This window comes from Loxodonta africana, chromosome 15 (assembly GCF_030014295.1).
Source record: "Loxodonta africana isolate mLoxAfr1 chromosome 15, mLoxAfr1.hap2, whole genome shotgun sequence".
In the NCBI taxonomy this organism is placed as follows: Eukaryota; Metazoa; Chordata; class Mammalia; order Proboscidea; family Elephantidae; genus Loxodonta; species Loxodonta africana.
This window is the reverse complement of record NC_087356.1, coordinates 5,586,233-5,607,293: the sequence shown is the minus strand read 5'-3', so window position 1 is coordinate 5,607,293 and position 21,061 is coordinate 5,586,233. Positions and strand designations below refer to the sequence as shown.

The following is a 21,061-nucleotide window of genomic DNA, read 5'->3' as shown; positions in this document are numbered from 1 at the left end:
CTCAATATTAAAAGAGAGATAAGGCTGATTTTTCAAAGTGCCAAAGTGGCATTATATTATTTTACTGTAAAAGGTGATCCCATGGCTGCACTCTGATGAGGGGAAAAAAAAAAAAAACAGATAGTGATTTCGTTTAAATCAGCATTTCTCTTAGTATAAGTTAAGAAACTTATAAAAATAGGTTCCATTCATCCATGATTGGAGAGGAAATAGTAATTAAATCTTCAGCCTACAGGACGGCTTAATCATCACACACACACACACACATCTGCTTGTTAGTTTCTTACTTTCTTCTCCTTAAATGTTTTCTACTTGTGCATTTCTCTTTCCACGCTTTTGTCACAGGGCTTACACCCAGGTATAAATGTATATCCCCTACAGAGGCTTTGCACAGATTTAGGTCTAACTTTTTTTTCATAGAATAGGCTATTTGAGCTGAAAGGGAACATGGCAGTTACTCAAATAGCAGACTGATTTTAAATTAGAGAATTGAAGCCTAGAAGTTAAATGATTTGCCTAGGTCCACAGCAAAGCCAGAATAGAAATCAGATCTCCCAGCCATTAGCTGGGCCTTCTTTCCACCTATCACGTTGTTCACTTAAAAAAAAAAAAAAGGATCCACACACAATAAAGTGGACTATAGTATGTGAGGGCATTTTTTAAAATCATCCATCCAAAGATTGAGGTTGTAAAGGATTTCATTTTACTTGGATCAGCAATCAACACCCATGGATGCAGCAGTCAAGAAATCAAAAGACGAGTTGCACTGGGCAAATCGACTGCAAGAGATCTCTTTAAAGTGTTAAAAAGCAAAGATACCACCTTGAAGACTAAGGTGCTCCTGACCCAAGCCATAGTGTTTTCAATCGCCTCATATGCATGTGAAAGCTAGACAATGAATAAGGAAGATTGAAGAAGAATTGATGCCTTCGAATTGTGGTGTTGGCGAAGAATATTGAATATACCATGGACTGCCAGAAGAACGGACACATCTGTCTTGGAAGAAGTACAAACAGAATGCTCCTTAGAAGCAAGGATGGCGAGATTATGTCTCACATACTTTTGACGTGTTATCAGGAGGGATCAGTTCCTGGAGAAGGACATCATGCTTGGTATAGGGTCAACGGAAAAGAGGAAGACACTCAATGAGGTGAATTGACAGTAGTTGCAAAAATGGGCTCAAGCATAGCAACAGCTGTAAGGATGGCACAGGACCGGGCAGTGTTTCCTTCTGTTGTACATGGGGTTGCTATGAGTCAGAACTGACTCAACAGCACCCAACAACAACAACATCCGCCCACATTTTTATTAACATCTTTACTGAGATAAAATTCATATACCATAATATTCACCCATTTAAAGTGTATTGCTCAACGGTTTTTAGTATGTTCATAGAGTTGTACAACCGTCCCCTCATCTAACTTCAGAATATTTTCAACACACCCAAAAGAAACCCTCCTCTACCCATCAGTAGTCATTCCCGGTTCTCGCCCTCCCCCCCCACCCCAACCCAAGGCAACCACTAATCTCCTTTCAGTCTCTATATATTTGCCTATTTTGGAGATTTCATATCAATTGAATCATAGAATATGTGGTCTTTTGCGACTGGCTTCTTTCACTTACCATATTACCTCCTAGGTTCATCCTTATTGTCGCATGTATCAGTACATCACTCTTTTTATTACTGAATCATATTCCATTGCATGGACATACAATATTTTGTTTATTCATTCATCATTTGATGGATATTTCAGTTATTTCCATGTTTTTCTGTAGACACATTTTCAGTTTCTTGGGTATTTTTTTGGGTATATGCCTAGGAGTAAAATTGCTGGGTAATATGAAACTAACATTTTGAGAAACAGCCAAAAAGTTTTCCCAAGAGGCTGCAGATTTTACACTCTCACCAGTAGTGTACGAGTGTTCCATTTCTCCACATCCTTGTCAATACTTGTTATTGTTTCTCTTTTTGATCATAGCTATCTCAGTGGGTGTGAAGTGGTATCACATCGTGATTTTGATTTGCTTTTCCCTAATTAATGATGTTGAACATGTTTTAACGTGCTGATTGGCCAACTGTGTATCCTTTTTGGAAAAATGTCTTCAGAACCTTTGACTTTTTTATTGGGTTGTCTTTTTATTATTAAATTGCAATAGTTTTCATATATTCTACATACAAGTCCCTTATACGATATTGTTGTTAGATGCCATCAAGTCAGTTCCGACTCATAGCGACCCTATGCCCCTATGCACAACAGAGGGAAACACTGCCCGGTCCTTCACCATCCTCACAATCGTTAGTATGTTTCAGGTCATTGTTGTAGTCACTGTGTCAATCCATCTCATTGAGGGTCTTCTTCTTTTTCGCTGACCCTCTACTTTACCAAGCAGGGACTTGTCCCTCCTAATAACATGTCCAAAGTAAGTGAGACATAATCTTGCCATCATTGCCTCAAGGAGCATTCTGTCTGTATTTCTTCCAAGACAGATTTGTTTGTTGTTTCTTTTTTTTTTTTTGGCAGTCTGTAACACCATAATTCAAAGGAGTCAATTCTTCCTTATTCAGGCTTCCTTATTCATTGTTCAGCGTTCACACACATAGGAGGCATTGAAAACATTGTGGCTTGGGTCAGGCACACCTTAGCCTTCAAGGCGACATCTTTGCTTTTTTACACTTTAAAGAAGTCTTTTGCAGCAGATTTGCCCAATGCAATGCATCATTTGATTTCTTGACTGCATCTTCCAAGGGTGTTGATTGTGGATCCAAGTAGAATGAAATCCTTGACAACTTCAATCTTTTCTCCATATGTCATGATGTTGCTTATTGGTCCAGTTGTGAAATAAGGATACAAAGCAATGTTGGAAGCATACTGACCACAAAGGGTACCTTTGGACCATGTGACTGAGTTCTGGTCAATAGGATGTATGCAAAAGTGATCTAAGCCACCTCCAAGGCTGTACCTTAAGAACAGGTCATGTGATCCTGCAGTTTTCTTCTAGTGATGGTATGTCATGTGTTCTAGAAGACAGACACTCAAAATGGAAGCAACTGTGATCCCTGAGTCATCACTTGGAGGAGTGTTGCATGACCTACATGAAATGACGTGAGCAAGAAATAAACATTCATGGTGTTAGGCCATGGACACGTGTTACGCAGCATAGCCGATCCTATCCTGACTAGTGTGGCATTCTAACGCAGGGATAATAACACTGGACTGAAAGGCAGGAGACTTAGTTTCTATGAGGTTGAACTATAAGACGTTGCTGATAGCGAATAGTTTTGGGTCTTCAAGAATGGCAATTTCTCATTAGTCACCCCAATAGTTCCAACTCTTTGAATAGCTAGGTATTTGATCTGAATCTTATTTTTCTTATTCTGTAAAAATCAGGCCTCACAGACATCTACAGAACACTCTATCTATAGACCCTCAACGATTGTGAGGATAGTGCAGGACTGGGCAGTATTTTGTTCTGTTGTACATAGGTTTGCTATGAGTCAGCACCTAACAACAACAACATCCTTATCCAACTGCTTTGGGAATACAGTCCAACCCGACAGTGTGGTGTGCTTGGTCTCTTCCCATCTAAACAGTTTAGCACCCCTTTGAGTTTCTCATTTCAGTAATTTTAAAAATATATTTTCAACAATTCAAAATGTAATTTTGAAAATGCCTATTAGATTTAAGACAGAAAAAGGAATCTTCTTGGTGAATTTCTCAAAACGTGCAGCCCTACCATATTTTAACTAATTTAGGAGAAGTTCTTAACAAGACAAAGTAGCCCCATAAGGACCATAATAAACTCACTAGACACTTTCTGAGGGCCAGAGCCTAGAATTCAGCCTGTTTCACTCAGTCACATCCTGGTCCAAAATCTTTTCATTACAAGGCCGTGTACAAATAGGAAAGAGAAATCAGTTTGAGTGGGTTCATGTACTTCCTGCCTTCAACTCTATGTCTACTGAAAAGAAGCCTCTAACTAACTCAACATTTTGCAGCTTTAGGGCTCCATAGAAACGCCTGGTTGTGCCACACCACTGCAACCCTCCTAAAGCCTTAACCTGGACAAAATTTCCTTTCAAATCTGAAAAGCTTCTCCTTAAATACCCACCAAGGGAACCATGTGAATATATTCACTGCGCTTGGGGGGAGAAAAAAAGACTAGGAAATGCACTCTGTACGAAATTCTCCATTACCTTAACAGTCCGGAGTGGCTGTCTTGTTGTCTAGTACTGCTATAACAGAAATACTGCAAGTGTATAGCTTCAACGGAGATTTATTCCCTCACAGTCTAGAAGGCTAGAAGTCTGAATTCAGGGCAGCAGCTCCAGTGGAAGGCTTTCTTTCTTTGTTGACCGTGGGGGAAAGTCATCAATCTTCCCCTGGGTCTACAAGTTCCTCAGTGCAGGGACCCCGGGTCCAGAGAACGTGCTCCACTCCCGGCACTGCTTTCATTACCGAGATTAGGATATATAGAACAGAGGATAATCACATTAAATCACAAAATGATGGACAACCACATAATACTGGGAATCATGTCCTAGCCAAGTTGACATACATTTTGGGGGGACACAATTTAATCCATAACAGTGGCTAAGAATTTCTCAGCCCACTTCTTTTAAAGGAATGCCGAGGAAATCTGTGAGTGACTGACGTCTGCGGTGTATCACTGAGATGAAAGTTCGGGAGCAGGAGGGCAAGTCTTCTGGGAATCATCCCCTACCCCCTGTGACACGGCATCTGCATGAGCCTGTCTGTGGCACAGCTAGGAGTTGGGAAAGAGGCAAGAAAAAAAAAATAATGTCAGTTTCTAGCACCTAAAGGATCCTGCATCCATACATACTTATCCACAATGAAGAATAAGAGATACATTTATAAAATCTTAATACTACAGAATGCACAGAGGAACTAGCAAATTACCTGAGTAGGATAAGGGGTCTCCACATTACCCCACCTCTGTAACAGCCATCCTAGCTTCTCTAGATACATCTATTCTATTATTCCACTTTCAGGAAGGACCTTGGATCAAATGGACGGCAACAGATTTTGCTCAGTGGTTAACCTGTACCACCTTCCAGCATCACCTCCAGCCCAGGCACCTCCAGCCTTGACTTTAAAAATAAACAGTAGGCAGTTGTGGAGGGCAAATTTTTCTGGGACATTTTCCTTTTACCATTAAGAACTTGTGTTTCTTTTAAAACAACGGTTCTCAAACTTTTTGGTATGAGGACCTATTTATACTCTTAAAAATTATTGAGGAACTCATAGAGCGTTTGTTAACCGGGATTAGGTCTATCTATATATACCATACTAGAAATTAAAACATGTATTAATATGTACTATATTGAGAAGTTTAAAACAATATTTATTAGCTCATTTAAGATATATATTAACATAAATATTTTATGGAAAATAACTATATTTTACAAAAGAAAAAATGTAGCTTTGTTTGCCTTTTTGCAAATCTCTTTAATGTCTAGCTTAACAGAGATAGCTAGGTTCTTATATCTGCTTCTACATTCAATCTCTTGCAATATGCTATTTCGGTTAAAAAATATGAAGAAAATTCTTCCTCACACAGATAAACAGAAAAGGGAAGAAGTATTTTTATAACTATTTTTAGGTAATTGTGGATATTTTTCTTTGATATTACACCAAAACTCAACAAGTGGTAGTTTCTTAAGGGTTAGTACAGCGTGGCATGTGAAATCCCATAAAAAAAAAAAAATTTTATACTTTCTGACATTAAAATCCATTGATCTGTCTTGCACTTTGAATGAACCTTTTCACATGCAAAGTTTTATAACATCAGACTTCAGTTATTTGGAAAATATTGGCTCACTGAGCAATGTAGATCTTCCAAAGATTGACACATTTCATTATACAATAAAAAAAAAAAAAAAAAGGTTGTATCACCACTGATCTCATCAGAAAAATCTTTAAATACTGGGTTGCCATCACATTCACAGTGGTGAAAACAGGTTTTCCAAAGTTTGAATTTTCACTTGACAACTTGAATTTTACCCTTGGCAAGAAATACCTCAGTTTTTTCCTTGAAGTGAGTTTCACTTCATTCCTTTTTGAGAAAATATCTTCCAAATACCCAAATCTGAGTAATCATAGTTTGTCAGTTGTTCTTTCAAAGTAAAAATGGTGTTCCATGAAAAAAAGCAGGTAGTTTTTGTTTCTCTTTTGTTGTTGTTTTGCAATGAAAGCCTTCGTCCAAGGGCTTTGCCTTGAGACAGTCCCCATACTTCAGTATCCAGCAGGACTGCTTTTCTTCTCCATTTCTTCACAAAGAGCAAGACTGCTTCAAGGAGGACATTCTCCAATGAAACTTTTTGTTCGTTTGTTTTTACAGAAAGTGCATGGTGATGACGAATGCAATGATGAGTACAGTTTTGTTTCACTGACAAGATTTGTGCTAAGCGTCATCAGGTTTACCTGCCACCAGAGCAAGTATCTACATGGTGAAAAAGAAATACCTCTTAGCATTATCATGAAAACCATTTTGATGTTGCAGTGCTCCAAAAAGGATCTTGGAAACGCCCAGGAGTCTACAGATCAGACTTTTAGAATTGCTGCTTTAGAAAACATCCTCCTGCTATAAATGCTGGGTGTGTGCTATAAATACTAAATACCAATACTTTCCTGGAAATTAATTTACAGTAACAAAATGAGGAACTAGAATAATTTTGAAAACAACTCATAGTGACCCTAAAGATCAGAGTAGAGCTGCCCCATAGGGCTTCCAAGGAATGGCTGGTGGATTTGAACTGCCAGCCTTTTGGTTAGCAACTGAGCTCTTAACCACTTCACCACCAGGACTCCAATAATAATGACAATAGTCTGTATTTATTTCAGTGTTTACTACTGGGTGAGAACTGTGCTATGTACTTTAAGTGCATTATCTTCATTTTTCTTTAGCATCAAACTGTGTGGTAAAAAATACCATCTAATAGCATCGCTTTATAAATGAGGGGCAGAGAGAGATGAGAGAACTTGACAAGGTCACAAGCTGTGAATGCTGGAATAGGATTTCAGTCTTCCTGGTCTGATTCCAGAGCTTGGATGCTTAAACCCTGCATGATACTCTGCCACATCTAAGCTCTAAAATTTACTTATTGCTTTTCTCCCATGGAGAAAATCATATGGCAAAGAATATTGAATATACCATGGACTCCCAGAAAAATGAACAAATCTATTTTGCGAGAAGTACCGCCAGAATGCTCCTTAGAAGTGAGGGTGGCGAGACTTCTCTCACCTACTTTGGACGTATTATCAAGAGGGATCAGTCCCTAGAGAAGGGCATCATGCTTGGTAAAGTAGAGGGTCAGCAAAAAAAAGGAAGGCACTCAACAAGATGAACTGATACAGTGGCTGGAACAATGGCCTCAAAGATAGCAACGATTGTGAGTATCGCGCAGGACTGGGCAGTGTTTCGTTCTGCTGTACATGTGAATCTGAACCAACTGGATGGCACTTAACAAACAACAAAAACTGCTTTCCAAAGAAGGGGCTCAGTAAACATCTACTAAACAAGCAACCAAAAGCTGCAGTGAACTGCCTTGCCATCTTTAAACCATGATGGAAGTAATCACTTTAAAAGTGAAATTCTCAGTAAGCCCCATCAATATTATACTTAACTCATTAAAAAGGTAACCAACACGGAAGACCAAAAAAGCTAGTTCCTTGAATGCTGGAGGAAAATTTTATGTGTACTTGAGTGTGTATGTGTGTGTTGTGTGTTGTGTGTGGCACACACACACAACACACACACACCCCTCTTTTATCGGTGTGCTAAATACAGTTGAGATAAACATGGTAGGTTAGACCAAAACAAAACTATTTTACTTTCTTGAGGGCAATAAAACACATTTGGAGTTGACTTCTCTCTTAGGCTGTGAAATCCTAACACCTTACCCACTTCCGCAGGTTAAGAAGTTATAACTTGATAGGTCTGTAAACTGTCCTGGCCTTTATCAGTTGTAGAGAGTTCATCGGAAACCCTGGTGGCACAGTGGTTAAGAGCTACTGCTGCTAACAAGAGGTTGGTAGTTCAAGTGCACCAGGGGTTCTTGGAACCAGTATGGGAGTTGGAATAATTTTACCATAAGGGGGTTGGTTTTTCTATTTTGGGTATGGTTCATCAACACTATCCTGACGACAAAGAGAGTGTCAGCCAAGGGCGGTTCTTTAAAGAATAGAAAGTTCTGATTTTACACAGGTGGGCTTACTAGAAAATGCTGGGAGTTACCCCCAAACTCAAATAATTATCATTTTTCCTTTTTCCAAGTTTGGGATTTTTTTTCCACCCTTCTCAAGCACCAAACCTGTTTTCTGGAGGGAGGCCTGCTGGGATTTGATTTGGCCAGCTGTATTTGGGTAATTTCCTGGGATGTAACCAGTTTGGGGGGAGGGAGGCGCGAGTGACCGACGGGGAACAGAGGGGGAGGTGTCGGGCAGCGGCGACGCGCCCGCGGAGACTGGTCCTTGGGGCCTTGTCGGCGCCGAGCCCCTCTACGCGCGCCGGTCCCCGCGCGCCGCCCGCTACCCCACGGCCCGGGCGGGAACGCGGCGGGGGCGCACCCGCGCCAGGGCGCGTGCACAGCCGACCGGGCGACGTGGGGGCGCGCGCACAGCCCGCCGGCGACGTGGAGCCGCGTGGGGCGGCGCGTGCACAGCCGACAGGGCGACGTGGGTGCGCGTGGGGCGGCGCGTGCACAGCCGACCGGGCGACGTGGGGCCGCGTGGGGCGGCGCGTGCACAGCCGACCGGGCGGCGTGGGGGCGCGCGCACACTCGACCGGGCGACGTGGGGGCGCGTGCACGGCCAGCCAGGCGACTTGGGGCGGCGCGTGCACGGCCAGCCGGGCGGCGGCAGGCCGGGTGGGGAGGCCTCGTCCCCCGGAGCCGGCCTCGCGCGCCACGTTCCTCCTTCCGGCCGCCGCCACATCCCGGGCCCGGCGGGGCTCAGCGACGAGGCCCCGGCGGCGGTGCACGGGCCTGCAGGGCGGGCGCGGTCTCCCCGGGAAGCCGGGACCCCGCCCGCTCCGCCCCCGGGCCCAGCGAGGCCCGACCCGCGCGCTTCGCCCCCAGAGGAACGTGGGAGGAGCCCGAGGACCCCGGCGATCCCAGGCTCCTCGGAGGGTGAGCTCCGGGGGACCCAGCCAGGGAGGATGGGTTTCAGTGACCTCGCCCCGGGGAGGACAGAAGGGAGAGGAGAGCCGGATTCTGTATGCGGGGGAAACCTCGTGGTTTGGCGACTTGGGAGCCTCCCTCGTTCGTGGGATGAACGGCAAGACCCTTGGTTACAGTCATGCAATAAGGGGGGGGGGGGTCCGTGCTGCGGGATGCTGTGATGGGTGGAATTATTGATAGTTAGGTGATCTATAATTTACTCCTCTCATCCCGGGTTAAGAATTTGTAATTGGGGGCGGGGAGAGGAAGAAATTGTTCCACTTGGCTTTTAGGAGCCTGTCAGGGAGAGAGGGAGCGAGGGCAGGGAAGGAGGAAAACGCGTGCAGCCTTTCCCAAGCGCACAAAGAAAACACGCCTTTGGGGAGTGAGAGGGGAAGGCGTCGTTGTAAACGCACTTCTTCTGAGAGATACACTCCAAAGCGCTCTGAGCCTCTGATTCTGCCCGTGGAGAGGCCTGTCAGAAGTTGGAGGTTGAGGTAAATAATTCCTGCACGTCAGGCTGGGAAGATGAGCTAGGTTTTCCAAAAACTGTTATTTTTGTTTTCCGAGTCTAGGAAAGGACTGGGCAGCCCCGTTCTGGAGAGCTAAGTGGAAGGACTGTCATAAAGGGTTTTTTTTGTGTGTCTGAAACACCCAGTGTCTGGGGCTTTTCGCCCTAAAGAGTTGGGGATTTTGTTTGGTCAGTTCTAAATGCCAGGATGTGAAAAGTCTCAATTTTCGTAAAAGAAAACTAACTAGCTCGGTATATCGTCCCAGCTTTCTAAAGAGGGGCTATTGGTGATCTTCAGCACCCACTTATTCCCTTTTTCAGTGACTAGGTTTTTTTTTAAAGAAAAAAAAAGACAAATGTTCCCCTCTCCACCCTGTTATAATTATGGCAGAGCCCATCTTGGCTCAGAATTGGAATTTCTAGATGGAAAGAAAAATCTGTCTTTGCTCTTGACCCTGAAGAATAGAATCTCAAAGAAATGCCTGAGAGAAAAATTCTTTCCTTTCCTGGAATGAAAACTGGAGTGCTTGCAAAAGTGAACAGAGAGAAAGGAAAGAGTTAGTAACTATGGACAATTTGCAGTTACACCCACGTCATTTTTCACTGAGAAGGTTGTACAATAAAGAAGGTGAGAGAGGCAGACGCCAGGCCTTAGAGATTGCAGAGACCCAGGGAGCCTGTTTTCTCTTGATACAGGTCTGCAGCAGTCTGGATGTGAGTCCAGACACCCAGTGCCATTGTGTCGATTCCGACTCATAGCAACCCTACATAAAGCCTAATCTTTCAGTCTGCATATATGAAATGTGTTTGATTTTAGCGTTGGAGATACGAATGTTGGCCTGCCTCGGTCAGTTCCTAAAAGAAAGCACAGCCAGACTGTGCTACGTTCATCCAGGGCAGCTTGGGCTGTGTTGTGTGTTAAATGTTTATTTGGCCAGCTAATTCTGTTAAATCTGCCATCTCTCTGATTCCATGAGTTTAACTGGCTTGTTTCCAGTGATTTACTCATTACATGACATTTGACTAGAATTTGCCAAGTGCTGAAGGTTGAAAAAATATAAAACCCAGAGAACATCTCGCTTTGGAAAAATTGATATTCTTTCATAGAACCCCTTTCCCAAGTATCAAACATGTAAAACGCATATACTAGGATTTCATTACATTTGTTACAAAAAAGAATTTCTTTATTCGTAATAAGTTACGTGAAAGAGTCTTTTAAACAGTTAGCTTTTTTTTGGTACATTTAGAATATTTACCAAGAAATCCAAATATACCCCATCTCTTATAAGATCTGTTGTATAAAATACACTTGAATAATCAAAGTGGTTATTTTCAAAGTATAAAAACAAGTTGCATTAAGTAAGTTGATCATATAAATTTTAAAGATTCTTATTGTTGTTTTAATTATTCTGTACAGTGACAAGAGGAACCAAGAGCCACAGGCTGGGCAAATACAGCAAAGAAATGGAAACCCCAGGCCTCAGAAGGTACATGAAGGAAAACAGGTGCTCACCAGTTATTTGAGATCCTTGTCACTTGGTATTCTTACTGCTTCCTTTCTTGCTCATACCGAGATTTTAGGAAACTTAAAACTCTTGAGTAGGAATACATACACACATATTTAGAAATGTTTTCTTAAGTGTAAAAATGGTGGCATCCTCTCAGGACCTGCTACCTGCTAAGTCTCATATAGGGGTTAGCTATTCGTTATTGTCATTATTCACGATTCTCTTTCCTAACCTCGTGTGTGTCCCTCAGCTGGACAGAGGTAGGAGTGTGTTTATTCTGGTAACTCCTGATAATCGTTTTAGGAGGGAATTGTAACAATGACAACAGAGTAGACAAAAGAAGTTTCTGAATTTATATTGAGAAAAACTTACGATGAATATAAAAATCTTAAAGACAGTGTAATAGAAATTTATATAACATAAACTCATATGCCATATGTTATTTACATTGTCATTTCATCATTTTGTCAATTAGGTAATACCTTTAAACCAAAAACCCAGCTGTCATCGAGTCAGTTCCAACTCGTGTGTGTCCGAGAACTGTGCTCAGTAGGGTTTTCAATGGCTGGTTTTTTTGCAGGTAAATGCCAGGCCTTTTTTCTGAGGTGCCTCTGGGTGGACTCGAACCTCCATCCTTTCTGTTAGCAGCTGAGCATGTTAACTGGTTACACCATATACAAGGATAGTTCAAACTCAAAAGATATGAAAGGATCGATGGTAAAATACCCCTCGTTACTCCACCCTCAGCTGTGTAGTTTCCGTTCTGTCTGGTAACCCTCCAGCTTTACCAGTCCCTGTGTGTTACCAAGGTTTGTTTTTTCCCCCATGAAGTTTTCTTTAGTGCCTGGATATGTTTTGAAAGAAACAGTTAGATGTTTTAAGAATTGAACGCTGGACCTTGATCCTTTCCCCACTGAGCGATTGTGTGATCGGGTGGAAATCCAGGAGTTCCCATCTCAGTAAAGGGCCATTGATGGGCCCAGGTGGAGGGAGGCTGGTGGTTTTCTTGAAGGAACTGAAGTGTGAGTAAAGTCACATCCCACCAGGGCCAGCAGGTAGGGAGTCAGTAAATCACTGAAAGAAAGTTGGGGCGGGGATCCCAGAGCGGGGTTCCTAGGGGAATGTTTACAAACTGTTGAATGTGCCTTCATGTATGTAATTGGGACAAGGTCATGTTAACCGGAGATTATAATGAAGAGGGAGATAACATCTTTGACTGGCCTGCTGGTAGGAACACGAGACAGAGTTTGCACCACACATCTCTCTCTGCTCCAAGCCCCATGTTGCCCCCATCTCTCACACCCCCAGTAACTCCCCCCAGGAACCAGTCTCAGCATCTTCCACGTAATTGCCCGTAGCTGCTGGCTGACCTGGCCTCCTCACCTGGACCGCTTTCCCTCTTGCTCACTCTGCACGCTGGCCTTGCTACTTTTGGAATTCTAAGAGCTAGACTAAGCAGTTCACCAGGTGTCTGCGTGGTTTGCTCCCTCGCTCTGTTCTGCCTCTTCTCAGCGTCATCCCTTTCCAGGGGCCCTCAGCTCTGTCCCTTGCCCTTCTATATTGTTATTCATAACACTTAGTGATCACAGACACTGGCCAGTCTACTTCTTTATGGCCTGTCTACCTCTGTTACAGGCAACCTTGGTGGCACAGTGGTTAAGAGCCTGGCTGCTAGCCAAAAGGTCAGCAGTTTGAATCCACCAGGTGCTCCTTGGAAACCCTATGGGGCAGTTCTCCTCTGGCCTATAGGGTCAGAACTGACTCGACAGCACCTACCACCACCACCACCTCTATTGCAATGAAGCACCCTGAGAGCTGGGAGTGTGTGCCCCCCCTCCCCTCCCAGGGCCTAGGACACTCCCTGGCTCAGAGTAGGGACTTGTTAAATATTTGCTGAATGAATGAATGGTTTGGAAAAGAGCTGTTTTAAACAGAGTTACGTGGGCTTATTTACCACAGAACTTTTCAGAACCCTCAGTAAGCTATTGTACATGTTAATGTAGGCCATGCTGGTGGGAGTCAAACTCCTAAGCACAAAGCAAGAAAGGCTTTGTACTTCTGGCTGACAGCTCAGGCACGGGGGGAGAAAAGCTGCTTGGCAGCAATGTTATTTGCGGCTGAGCAATATGAATTCATAGGCATCTTTTTGGAAATTCGGGGGAGGGAGAACGCACATCAAAAGATGGTAATAGTAACAGACCCGATGTTAGTAATTAGAAACATGTGAAATGTGTACTGTCTTTTATTTTAGAGGGGAATACAAACGATTAGGGTTTCTTATACCAAAGTTCGTTGTCGTCGAGTCTATTCCAACTCTTATAGGACAGAGGAGAACTGCGCCATAGGGTTTCCAGGGAGCAGCTGGTACAGTCAAACTGCAACCTTTGGTTAGCAGCCGATCAGAGCGCCTGGGTTTCTTATAGATTCAATTACGTTCTTGCTTCCCTGACCCTGTTTTCCCCATGAGGTCTAAAGTTCCTTAACCCATCAGTTATGCACTGAGGGTTTTCAAAGAGTCGCACCCTCTGTCTTGGTTTCAGATCTTGACAGGTAAAAATCCCATTTAATCCATGGAAATAAGAGAGCCCGAAAGAGAGATGTGCTGACTCCTGGGAGGCTGGGGTGCTATGTACAGGGTATACATGGTGACCAGAGGGGCCCAGGGCACACCCAGGCTTGCTGCCATTAGCCAGAAGGGGCACTGTGGGAGTTGTCTTGGCTCCTTGAACAAAAGGGAGTTAATTACAGAAAATGTCAGGCTTTTATAAAGCCATTTGTCACCTGGCTGCCGGGAGAGCGGTAGCCTTTAGCAGAGCCATGGGGAGAGGACTGATGATGTCAGGCCTCCAGACCCTCCGCAGACAAAAACAGTGAGCCTTGATAGTGTCACCTGTGGGCAAGAGGCCAGCCCGTGGACAACCCTGTATTCAAGGGAACAACGCAGAAAGTTTACCAAGTTCCGACTCTGAGCCGGGGGCTGCCCTGGGCCCTGGGGATGAGGCAACACAGCTCCCTGTTCTCGGCAAGCTTAGAGGACCTGGAGCTCATTGAATTTGGAAGGCCTTTTTTGTTTGTTTGTTTAACAAATGGCAAATTATTGTGACTTTTCCTAGGTCAGACAAGTCATGTTTCTGCAGAGTTTAGTACCTATAGATGGGAGAGCTTAGAAAAGAGAGTGACATAGGAGCGGTGATGGGAGGACTTCGATTCTAATCAAACCTCCTCAAGCAGTTTAGACAGAACACCTGATTCAGAGCATTGCTAGTCCCTAGTTGACTAGATGCTCCTTTGTCACTAATTTTCCTTCCTGCCTGAAGTGGGAGGAGGTGGTGGGAAGAGTGGGTATTCGGCTAGGTTGCCTGGAATCTGCGTTTTAACAAGAATTCCTGGGGGATTTGTGTGGACGTTGACATTTGAGAAGCTGGGGGCAGCCCTGGACCAGCAGTTCTCAGTCCTAACGGATCATTAGAGTTATCTGCAGAGGTTCTAAAACACACCCAGGCTTCAGCTCCAAAGATTTTTGTTTTATTGGCTCAGGTGTTCTTGAGATCCAGGACATTAACATAATACATATATATATATATATATATATTTTTTTTTTTTTTTTTAAAGCCGTGGTTTTGATGTCCAGCCAGGCTGGGAACCGTTGCCCTGGACATGAAGTCAGACATCGTTAGGTAGATGCCTAGACTCAGAACGCATGTTATCGCAACACACGAGTCTGCTACAGTTAACTGGAGGCGCTACTCTTTAGGATTCAAAAAAATCCCAACACATCAGATGCTGCGGATCTTATTAGTTCATTTGTTGGTTTTTGAAGACACGGACAGTGATCTGGTGAGCACCTAGCTGGATTTGTTTGTTTCTAATTAGATATGTTAGAACGACCTCGAGACTGGGGAACTACTGAGTGGACAGTTGGTCTTTACATCTTCCGCTGCTGCCAGAGGTGATGATGTCAGATGCCGTCCAATCGGTTTGGACTCATAGCAGCGCTGTGCACAACAGAACACAATGCTGCCCGGTCTTGCAGCATCGTCACAATTGTTATGCTTGAGCCCATTGTTTCAGCCACTGTGTCAGTCCATCTTGGTGAGGGTCTTCCTCTTTTTCGATGACACTCCACTTTACCAAGCATGGTGTCCTTCTCCAGGGACTGGTCCCTCCTGAACATGTCCAAAGCACATGAGACTAAGTCTCGCCATCCTTGTGTCTATGGAGCATTCTGACTGTCTTCTTCAAAGACAGACTTGTTCAGTCTTCTGGCAGTCCATGGTAACATTCAATATTCTTTGCCAACACAGTAATTCAGAGGCATCATATCACTTCTTCAGTCTTCCTTATCTGTTGTCCAGAGAAGCAGCTTCAAAATTTAAGCCTGATCACAACATTGCCACCTTTCTTCTCATTTAAAACTCTTTGGTCCTTTTCCATTGCTTTTAAGGTAAAGACTAAGTTCATTAACAGCTCTATAAGGCCCTGTGTCATCCAACTCATGTCTCTAACCACACTCAAACGTTCACCCGGCCCGTGCTCTGGAAGCTCTAGGCACCTGGCCTCCTTCAGATACTCAGAGCCCCCAGCTTCTTCCTACTTGCTTACTCCAGGATGTCTACAGGAAGCTGTGCCTTGGCCTGGAGCATTGCGTCTTCACCTGTTAGCTTTGCTGTCTCTGACCTCTCTACCTAGGTCCTGTCCCCTCATTTTCCCCTCCCACAGCATCATGTCTCCCTCTCATACCGCTTCTTGGATAGATATTCTGGTTCATGTGTGCCCCTTCCCTGGACTGCAGGCTCCATAAGGACAGGAACTCTGTGTGTATATGTGTGTGTGTTTGGGGCTCACAGTTGTATTCCTGGGAGTCCCTGGGAGGTGCAAACGGTAAACTCACTCAGCTGCCAGCCAGAAGGTTGTAGGTTCATGTCACCCAGAGAGGCACCTCGAAAGAAAGGCCTGTTGATCTACTTCCAAACAATCAGCCATTGAAAACCCTGTGGAGCACAGTTCTCCTCTGACATGCACAGGGTCCCCACGAGTCGGAGTTATCTCCACGGAACTGGCCTCTGTATTTCCGGCATCTACTTTGTTGGACGAATGAGTGTGCCTTTTCATTACAAACTTGCTAAATTATTTTAGGTTATTTTGTACTTAAAGGCATATGCAAGTATAAACCTAATTGTATCTGTGTGTCATCTGTTGTAAACCGTGTAAGATATTGGACCTGAGAAGAGCTGGTATTTTGGCAGGGGACCAGACTTTCAACCCTAATGGTTCAGCTTGGCTTAAAACCTAGCTGAGGCTTGGACAACAACTCCCTGTCTATCTAAACTTTTATCAAGGAAGGTTACCTTGACAGCTTTGTCATTTGAGTCTGTGTGTTTAGTTTGTTAAGTGCTCAGCCCTGGTGGCACAGCGGTTAAGAGCTCGGCTCCTAACTAAAAGGTCCACAGTTCGCATCCACCAGCTGCCCCTTGGAAACCCTGTGGAGCAGTTCTACTGTGTCCTCTAGGGTCACTGTGAGTCAGAATCTACTCGATGGCAGTGGGTTCGGTTTTTCAGTCGTTTAAGTGCTTGAAAAGTTGTGCATGCCACCATCCAGGGGTTTAGCACCTAGTGGGATCCTCTCTAGAAAACACCCCTATGGGATGCAATGCTTCTGTGCAGGCCTTGGGTCAGCCTGCTTCCCCATCTGCCTGGCCGTTATCTGAGCAGAGAACCTTCCTAAACCCCTGCTGCTGCTTCTGTCAAAGGAGGTGTAATATACGTAGTGAGAGTGTAGTCACCCAGATGAGGGCCACCTCTGGGGATGGAGGGGCTCCAGCCATGCTTGTAACACTTAATTTCCCTAAAAATAACAAACAGAAAAGCTCCAGTTAGTGCTGAGTGTATGTAAACAGGCGTTTGTTGTATCATCCTCTAAGGAGCCCTGGTGCCACAGTGGTGAAAGCAGTCAGCTGCGAACCAGAACATCAGCTGTTCGAGTCTACCAGCTGCTCCATGGAGAAAGAGGTGGTAGTCTGCTTCCTTAAAGATTACAGCCTTGGAAACTCTGTGGGGTGGCTATGAGTCAGAATCAACTCGATGGCATTGGGTTGTGGTTTATATTATTCTCTGTACTTTTTAAAAAAATGTTTTAAATATTTAATCATTTTTTAAAAACTAAGAACTCGTTAATGATAAAAGATAAGTTTACTGAATATTCAGGTAGACACTGACTTTGTCAGCTCACCACGTTTGTCTTTGTTGGAAAAGTATTTGCCCTCCTTTACAAAGTGCTAGGGACACCGCATTTGGTAGGAGCGAGGATGAAAGATTCAACAGCAGGAAAAAGAGAACAAGGGAAATATATGTAGGTGGCATTTTACCATTTTTTAATATGCTTTTATTTTGCTAATTGCAAAAGATTTCGAAAACTACAAAATTCTGTAAAGTTAAAACCGACTACACCTTGTCCTCTCAAGATTTTTTTATTCATTACATATGTGTGTGTGTATAATCACGTATATGAACACGTATACACTTTTCTAACAAATAAGATCATGTATACAACTCTGCAGCTTACGTTTTTTTACTGATCTGTCTGGACATGCTAGATCTGTTCAGGTGGTTTGCCTTTTAGTAAAGAATTTTGTTATACTTAAAAATTATTTTGTTGGACTCTGGCATAGTTTATTGGTCCCAAATCAGTGTGTTTTAAGTTGTGTGTCTATTCAAATGTGTATGAATGCTGTAACTTATAAAATACAATTTTATTTTCAAATAGTACTGAATTCCTAGTAGCTTTTTATTTTATTTTATTTTATTATTATTTTCTAGTACCCTATGGGGTAGACATTTCTGCTTAGTCATGTAGGGTCGCTCTGAGTCGGACCCTCCACTGGAGCGTAACGAAGGTACGGTAGGTAGGGCTCAGCCCTGGGCGTCCCGTGAGGAGGGGCGCTAATGATGCTGTTGGCCGTGCAGTTTCCATCGCCAGCTGTGAGAGATCGTTCAGCAATTTGATACTAACTGCCATGGCCGCCATTTTCCATAGATAGGACCCTGCCCTCGCCCATCCTCCAAACAAGCTAAACAAACAAACAAAAAAAAACATCGCTCTCTGTCAGTTCTGACTCATAGCGACCCTATAGGACAGAGTATAGCTGCCCCATAAGGTTTCCAAGGAGAGGCTGGTGGATTTGAACTGCCAACCTTTTTGGTTAGCAGCTGAGCTCTTAACCACTACTCCACTAAGGTTTCCACCAAACAAGCTAAGAGCTCCTGAATTTAAGTAGAAATTCAAGAGCTAGGAAGGCAGGCATGGCTTCACGATGGTAGTGCAGGTCTCACTTTCAACCTGCCCAGATGTAGAAATCCTACCCCTAAGCCACCTGGCCACCCTGAGAGCAGAGTATGTGATCTTCGTACTCATATGAGGCTGTTGATTCATTGTTTTCCTGCGTCATCTGAGGGCGAGCTCTGTGGGCAGACTCAGAGTCTCTGCAGAAGTCTAGTTCCTGTTGGAAAGATGAGATTCTTAAACAGTAAAAACCTCCTGAGAGTCAGCCTGATGCTGGCAGGGGCCCTCAGGGGCCAGGAAGCCTGGGAGGTATGGAGGTGCGCCAGGTATGAAAAGAACAGGTTTCCTGCTCTCCTCCCTCCAGAGTAAGCGCGTCTGTGCATGTCAGGGAGGCAGAGGCCAGGTGGCTCCCCTGAAGGGGTCACTTGTCCCCAGCACTTAGGGAAGGAGCCCTGGTGGTGCAGTGGTTAAATGCTAGCTGCTAACCAAAGGTTGGCAGTTTGACTCCACCAGCCACTCCTTGGGAACCCTGTGGGGCAGTTCTGCTGTGTCCTGTAGGGTCACTGTGAGTTACAGTCGACTGGATGGCAATGGGTTTTTATCAAGGGAAGGAGCCCTGGTGCCATAGTGGTTAAGTGCTCGGCTGCTAACCAAAAAGTCAGTGGTTTGAACCCACCAGCTGCTCCTTGGGAGAAAGATGTGTCTTCTTCCGTAAAGACTTACAGCCTTGGAAACCCATGGGACAGTTCTACTCTGTCCTGTAGTGTCGCTATGAACCGGAATTGACTTGATGGCAATGGGCTTTGGTTTGGCGTCTTAGGGGAGGGTCTTAGGGGAGGGTAGATTGCAAGCCCCAGGCCACTCAGAACCCGAGCCTCCTCCTGGACCTGAGTCTGAGAAATAGCATACAGGAACCTGTACCCCTGTTCAGATTGCGTACAGCCTGCGTGGTTCTTGTCTCGCTCTTTACTCCCTCCCCAACCCACACTGGCCCCTCTGCCCCTCTGTTAGAAAAGACCTGCAGCTTCAGTTCTTGGTGGGGCGCTCTGCCGTGACCGACAGGGGTGGACCCTGCCGAGTGTCCCCGTCTCAGAGGACAGGTGGACTCGGCTGCAGGTCTCTGCATCCTCTGGGACAGGCTGTGACTCAGTTGTCTCTAGGGAAGGGTAGTGGTCTGAGTCCCCAGGACACGAGAGTCTACCGTTTCTTCCTTCTCTTGGAATAGACCAGGCCAGGCCTGTGGCCTTCACTTCTGGCCCCCCCAATTACCCTGAGAGGCACCAAGCGTACTTACTGAGGGGCCTAGCCGGCTTAGGTCTATTGAGGGTCTGCTGCAGGCCAGGTTGGTACTAGTCCTTTAAGTGCATTATCTCCTTTAATGCCCTCGACCACCCGCATGACAAAGCAAGACCTTGGGTTAGAGATAGGAAGTCAGGGCTTAGAGACAGGAAGTGACTTGCTGAGTCACAGAGCTGATGAGTGGTGGGGCAGGCGTGTGAACTGAGCCTAGTGCTCTTCACTTCATGCTGGGCGGCCCCTGTGAAGGATGGCAGAGGAGAAGGGAACTCAGCATGCTGATGCAGGATAGCTGGTTTTGGGCAGTTGGAGGATGGATTTGGCGTGCCCATTCTGGGTAGGGAGCCCTGATGGTGTAGTGGTTCAGAGCTCAGCTGCTAACCAAAAGGTTGGCAGTTCGAATCCACTAGCCACTCCTTGGAAACCCTATGGGGCGGTTCTGCTCTGTCCTTTAGGGTGCTATGAATCAGAATCAACTCGACAGCAACGGGTTTTTTGGTCTTCTGGGTGGGGTTGTTAGATGAAATATAGGATACCCAGTTCAATTTGAATTTCAGATAAACGACCAATAGTTTTTTTAGTATAAGTATGTCCCATGCAATATCTGGAACATAACCCAGAAACTCAGTGCCGTCGAGTCGATTCCGACTCATAGCGACCCTATAGGACAGAGTAGAACTGCCCCATAAAAAAAAAAAAAAAAAAAAATTTTTTTTTCCCCATACTTACACTAAAATATTATTTGTTGTTTATGTGAAATGCAGACTGAACTGGGCATTCTATATTTTCATTCGTTAAAGCTGGCAGCCCTAGCTGGGAGCCCCAGGGGTGACAGGCCGGCTCCAGATCCACCTTGTAAAGGCACGCCTCAGGCTGGCAGGTCCCCACTGCCGTCTGGCGTCAAGTGTGGGCTGGATAAGCACTTAGTGGGGATGTTGTAGAAGGAATTCAGGCTTAAGGTGTCTGGTTCCAGTGAGACCCTAGGAGATAAGCATTGCGGAGACAGCAGGAGATTGCTGATGTGGGCCCTCTCCAAGCTCTGTATTATCCAGAGTTCAAAAGCTCCCTCTGAAATCACTCCCCATCAGTGCCCTGCTGGGAAGGCCATGTCCCCCCCCCTCCCCCAGCTGCCCAGGAGTGATGGATGGCCTCCATCAGCTGGTGGAACCTGCTGCCCAGGAGTGATGGATGGCCTCCATCAGCTGGTGGAAACCAACCCCACCGGCGTGGTCTCTTCAAGTGGCCTGGTTCGGCTTGAAGCAGCACTGTGTTAAAGGTGAGGTGAAACA

The 21,061-nt window shown here is 44.8% G+C and overlaps 1 protein-coding gene across 20 annotated transcripts in view; it reads left to right on the top strand.

Annotated features, from left to right (window-relative positions):
- Positions 1-9,011: 9,011 nt before the first annotated feature.
- Positions 9,012-21,061, top strand: part of CHST10 (carbohydrate sulfotransferase 10) — a 31,137-nt gene continuing 19,087 nt past the window's right edge. For 3 of the 20 annotated variants that reach the window (XM_064268483.1, XM_064268479.1, XM_064268484.1), the window contains exons 1-2: positions 9,013-9,148; positions 11,107-11,194. Coding sequence is in view for 2 of the 20 variants with exons in the window: in XM_023552572.2 (XP_023408340.2) it covers positions 20,961-21,048 (88 nt within the window). In the remaining 18 variants the exon portion in view is untranslated. Of the gene's footprint in view, positions 9,149-9,405; positions 9,676-11,106; positions 11,195-14,809; positions 15,035-17,118; positions 17,207-17,230; positions 21,049-21,061 lie in introns of those variants that run through there. The other 17 variants (XM_064268486.1, XM_064268481.1, XM_064268488.1 and 14 more) reach the window with 16 other exon arrangements.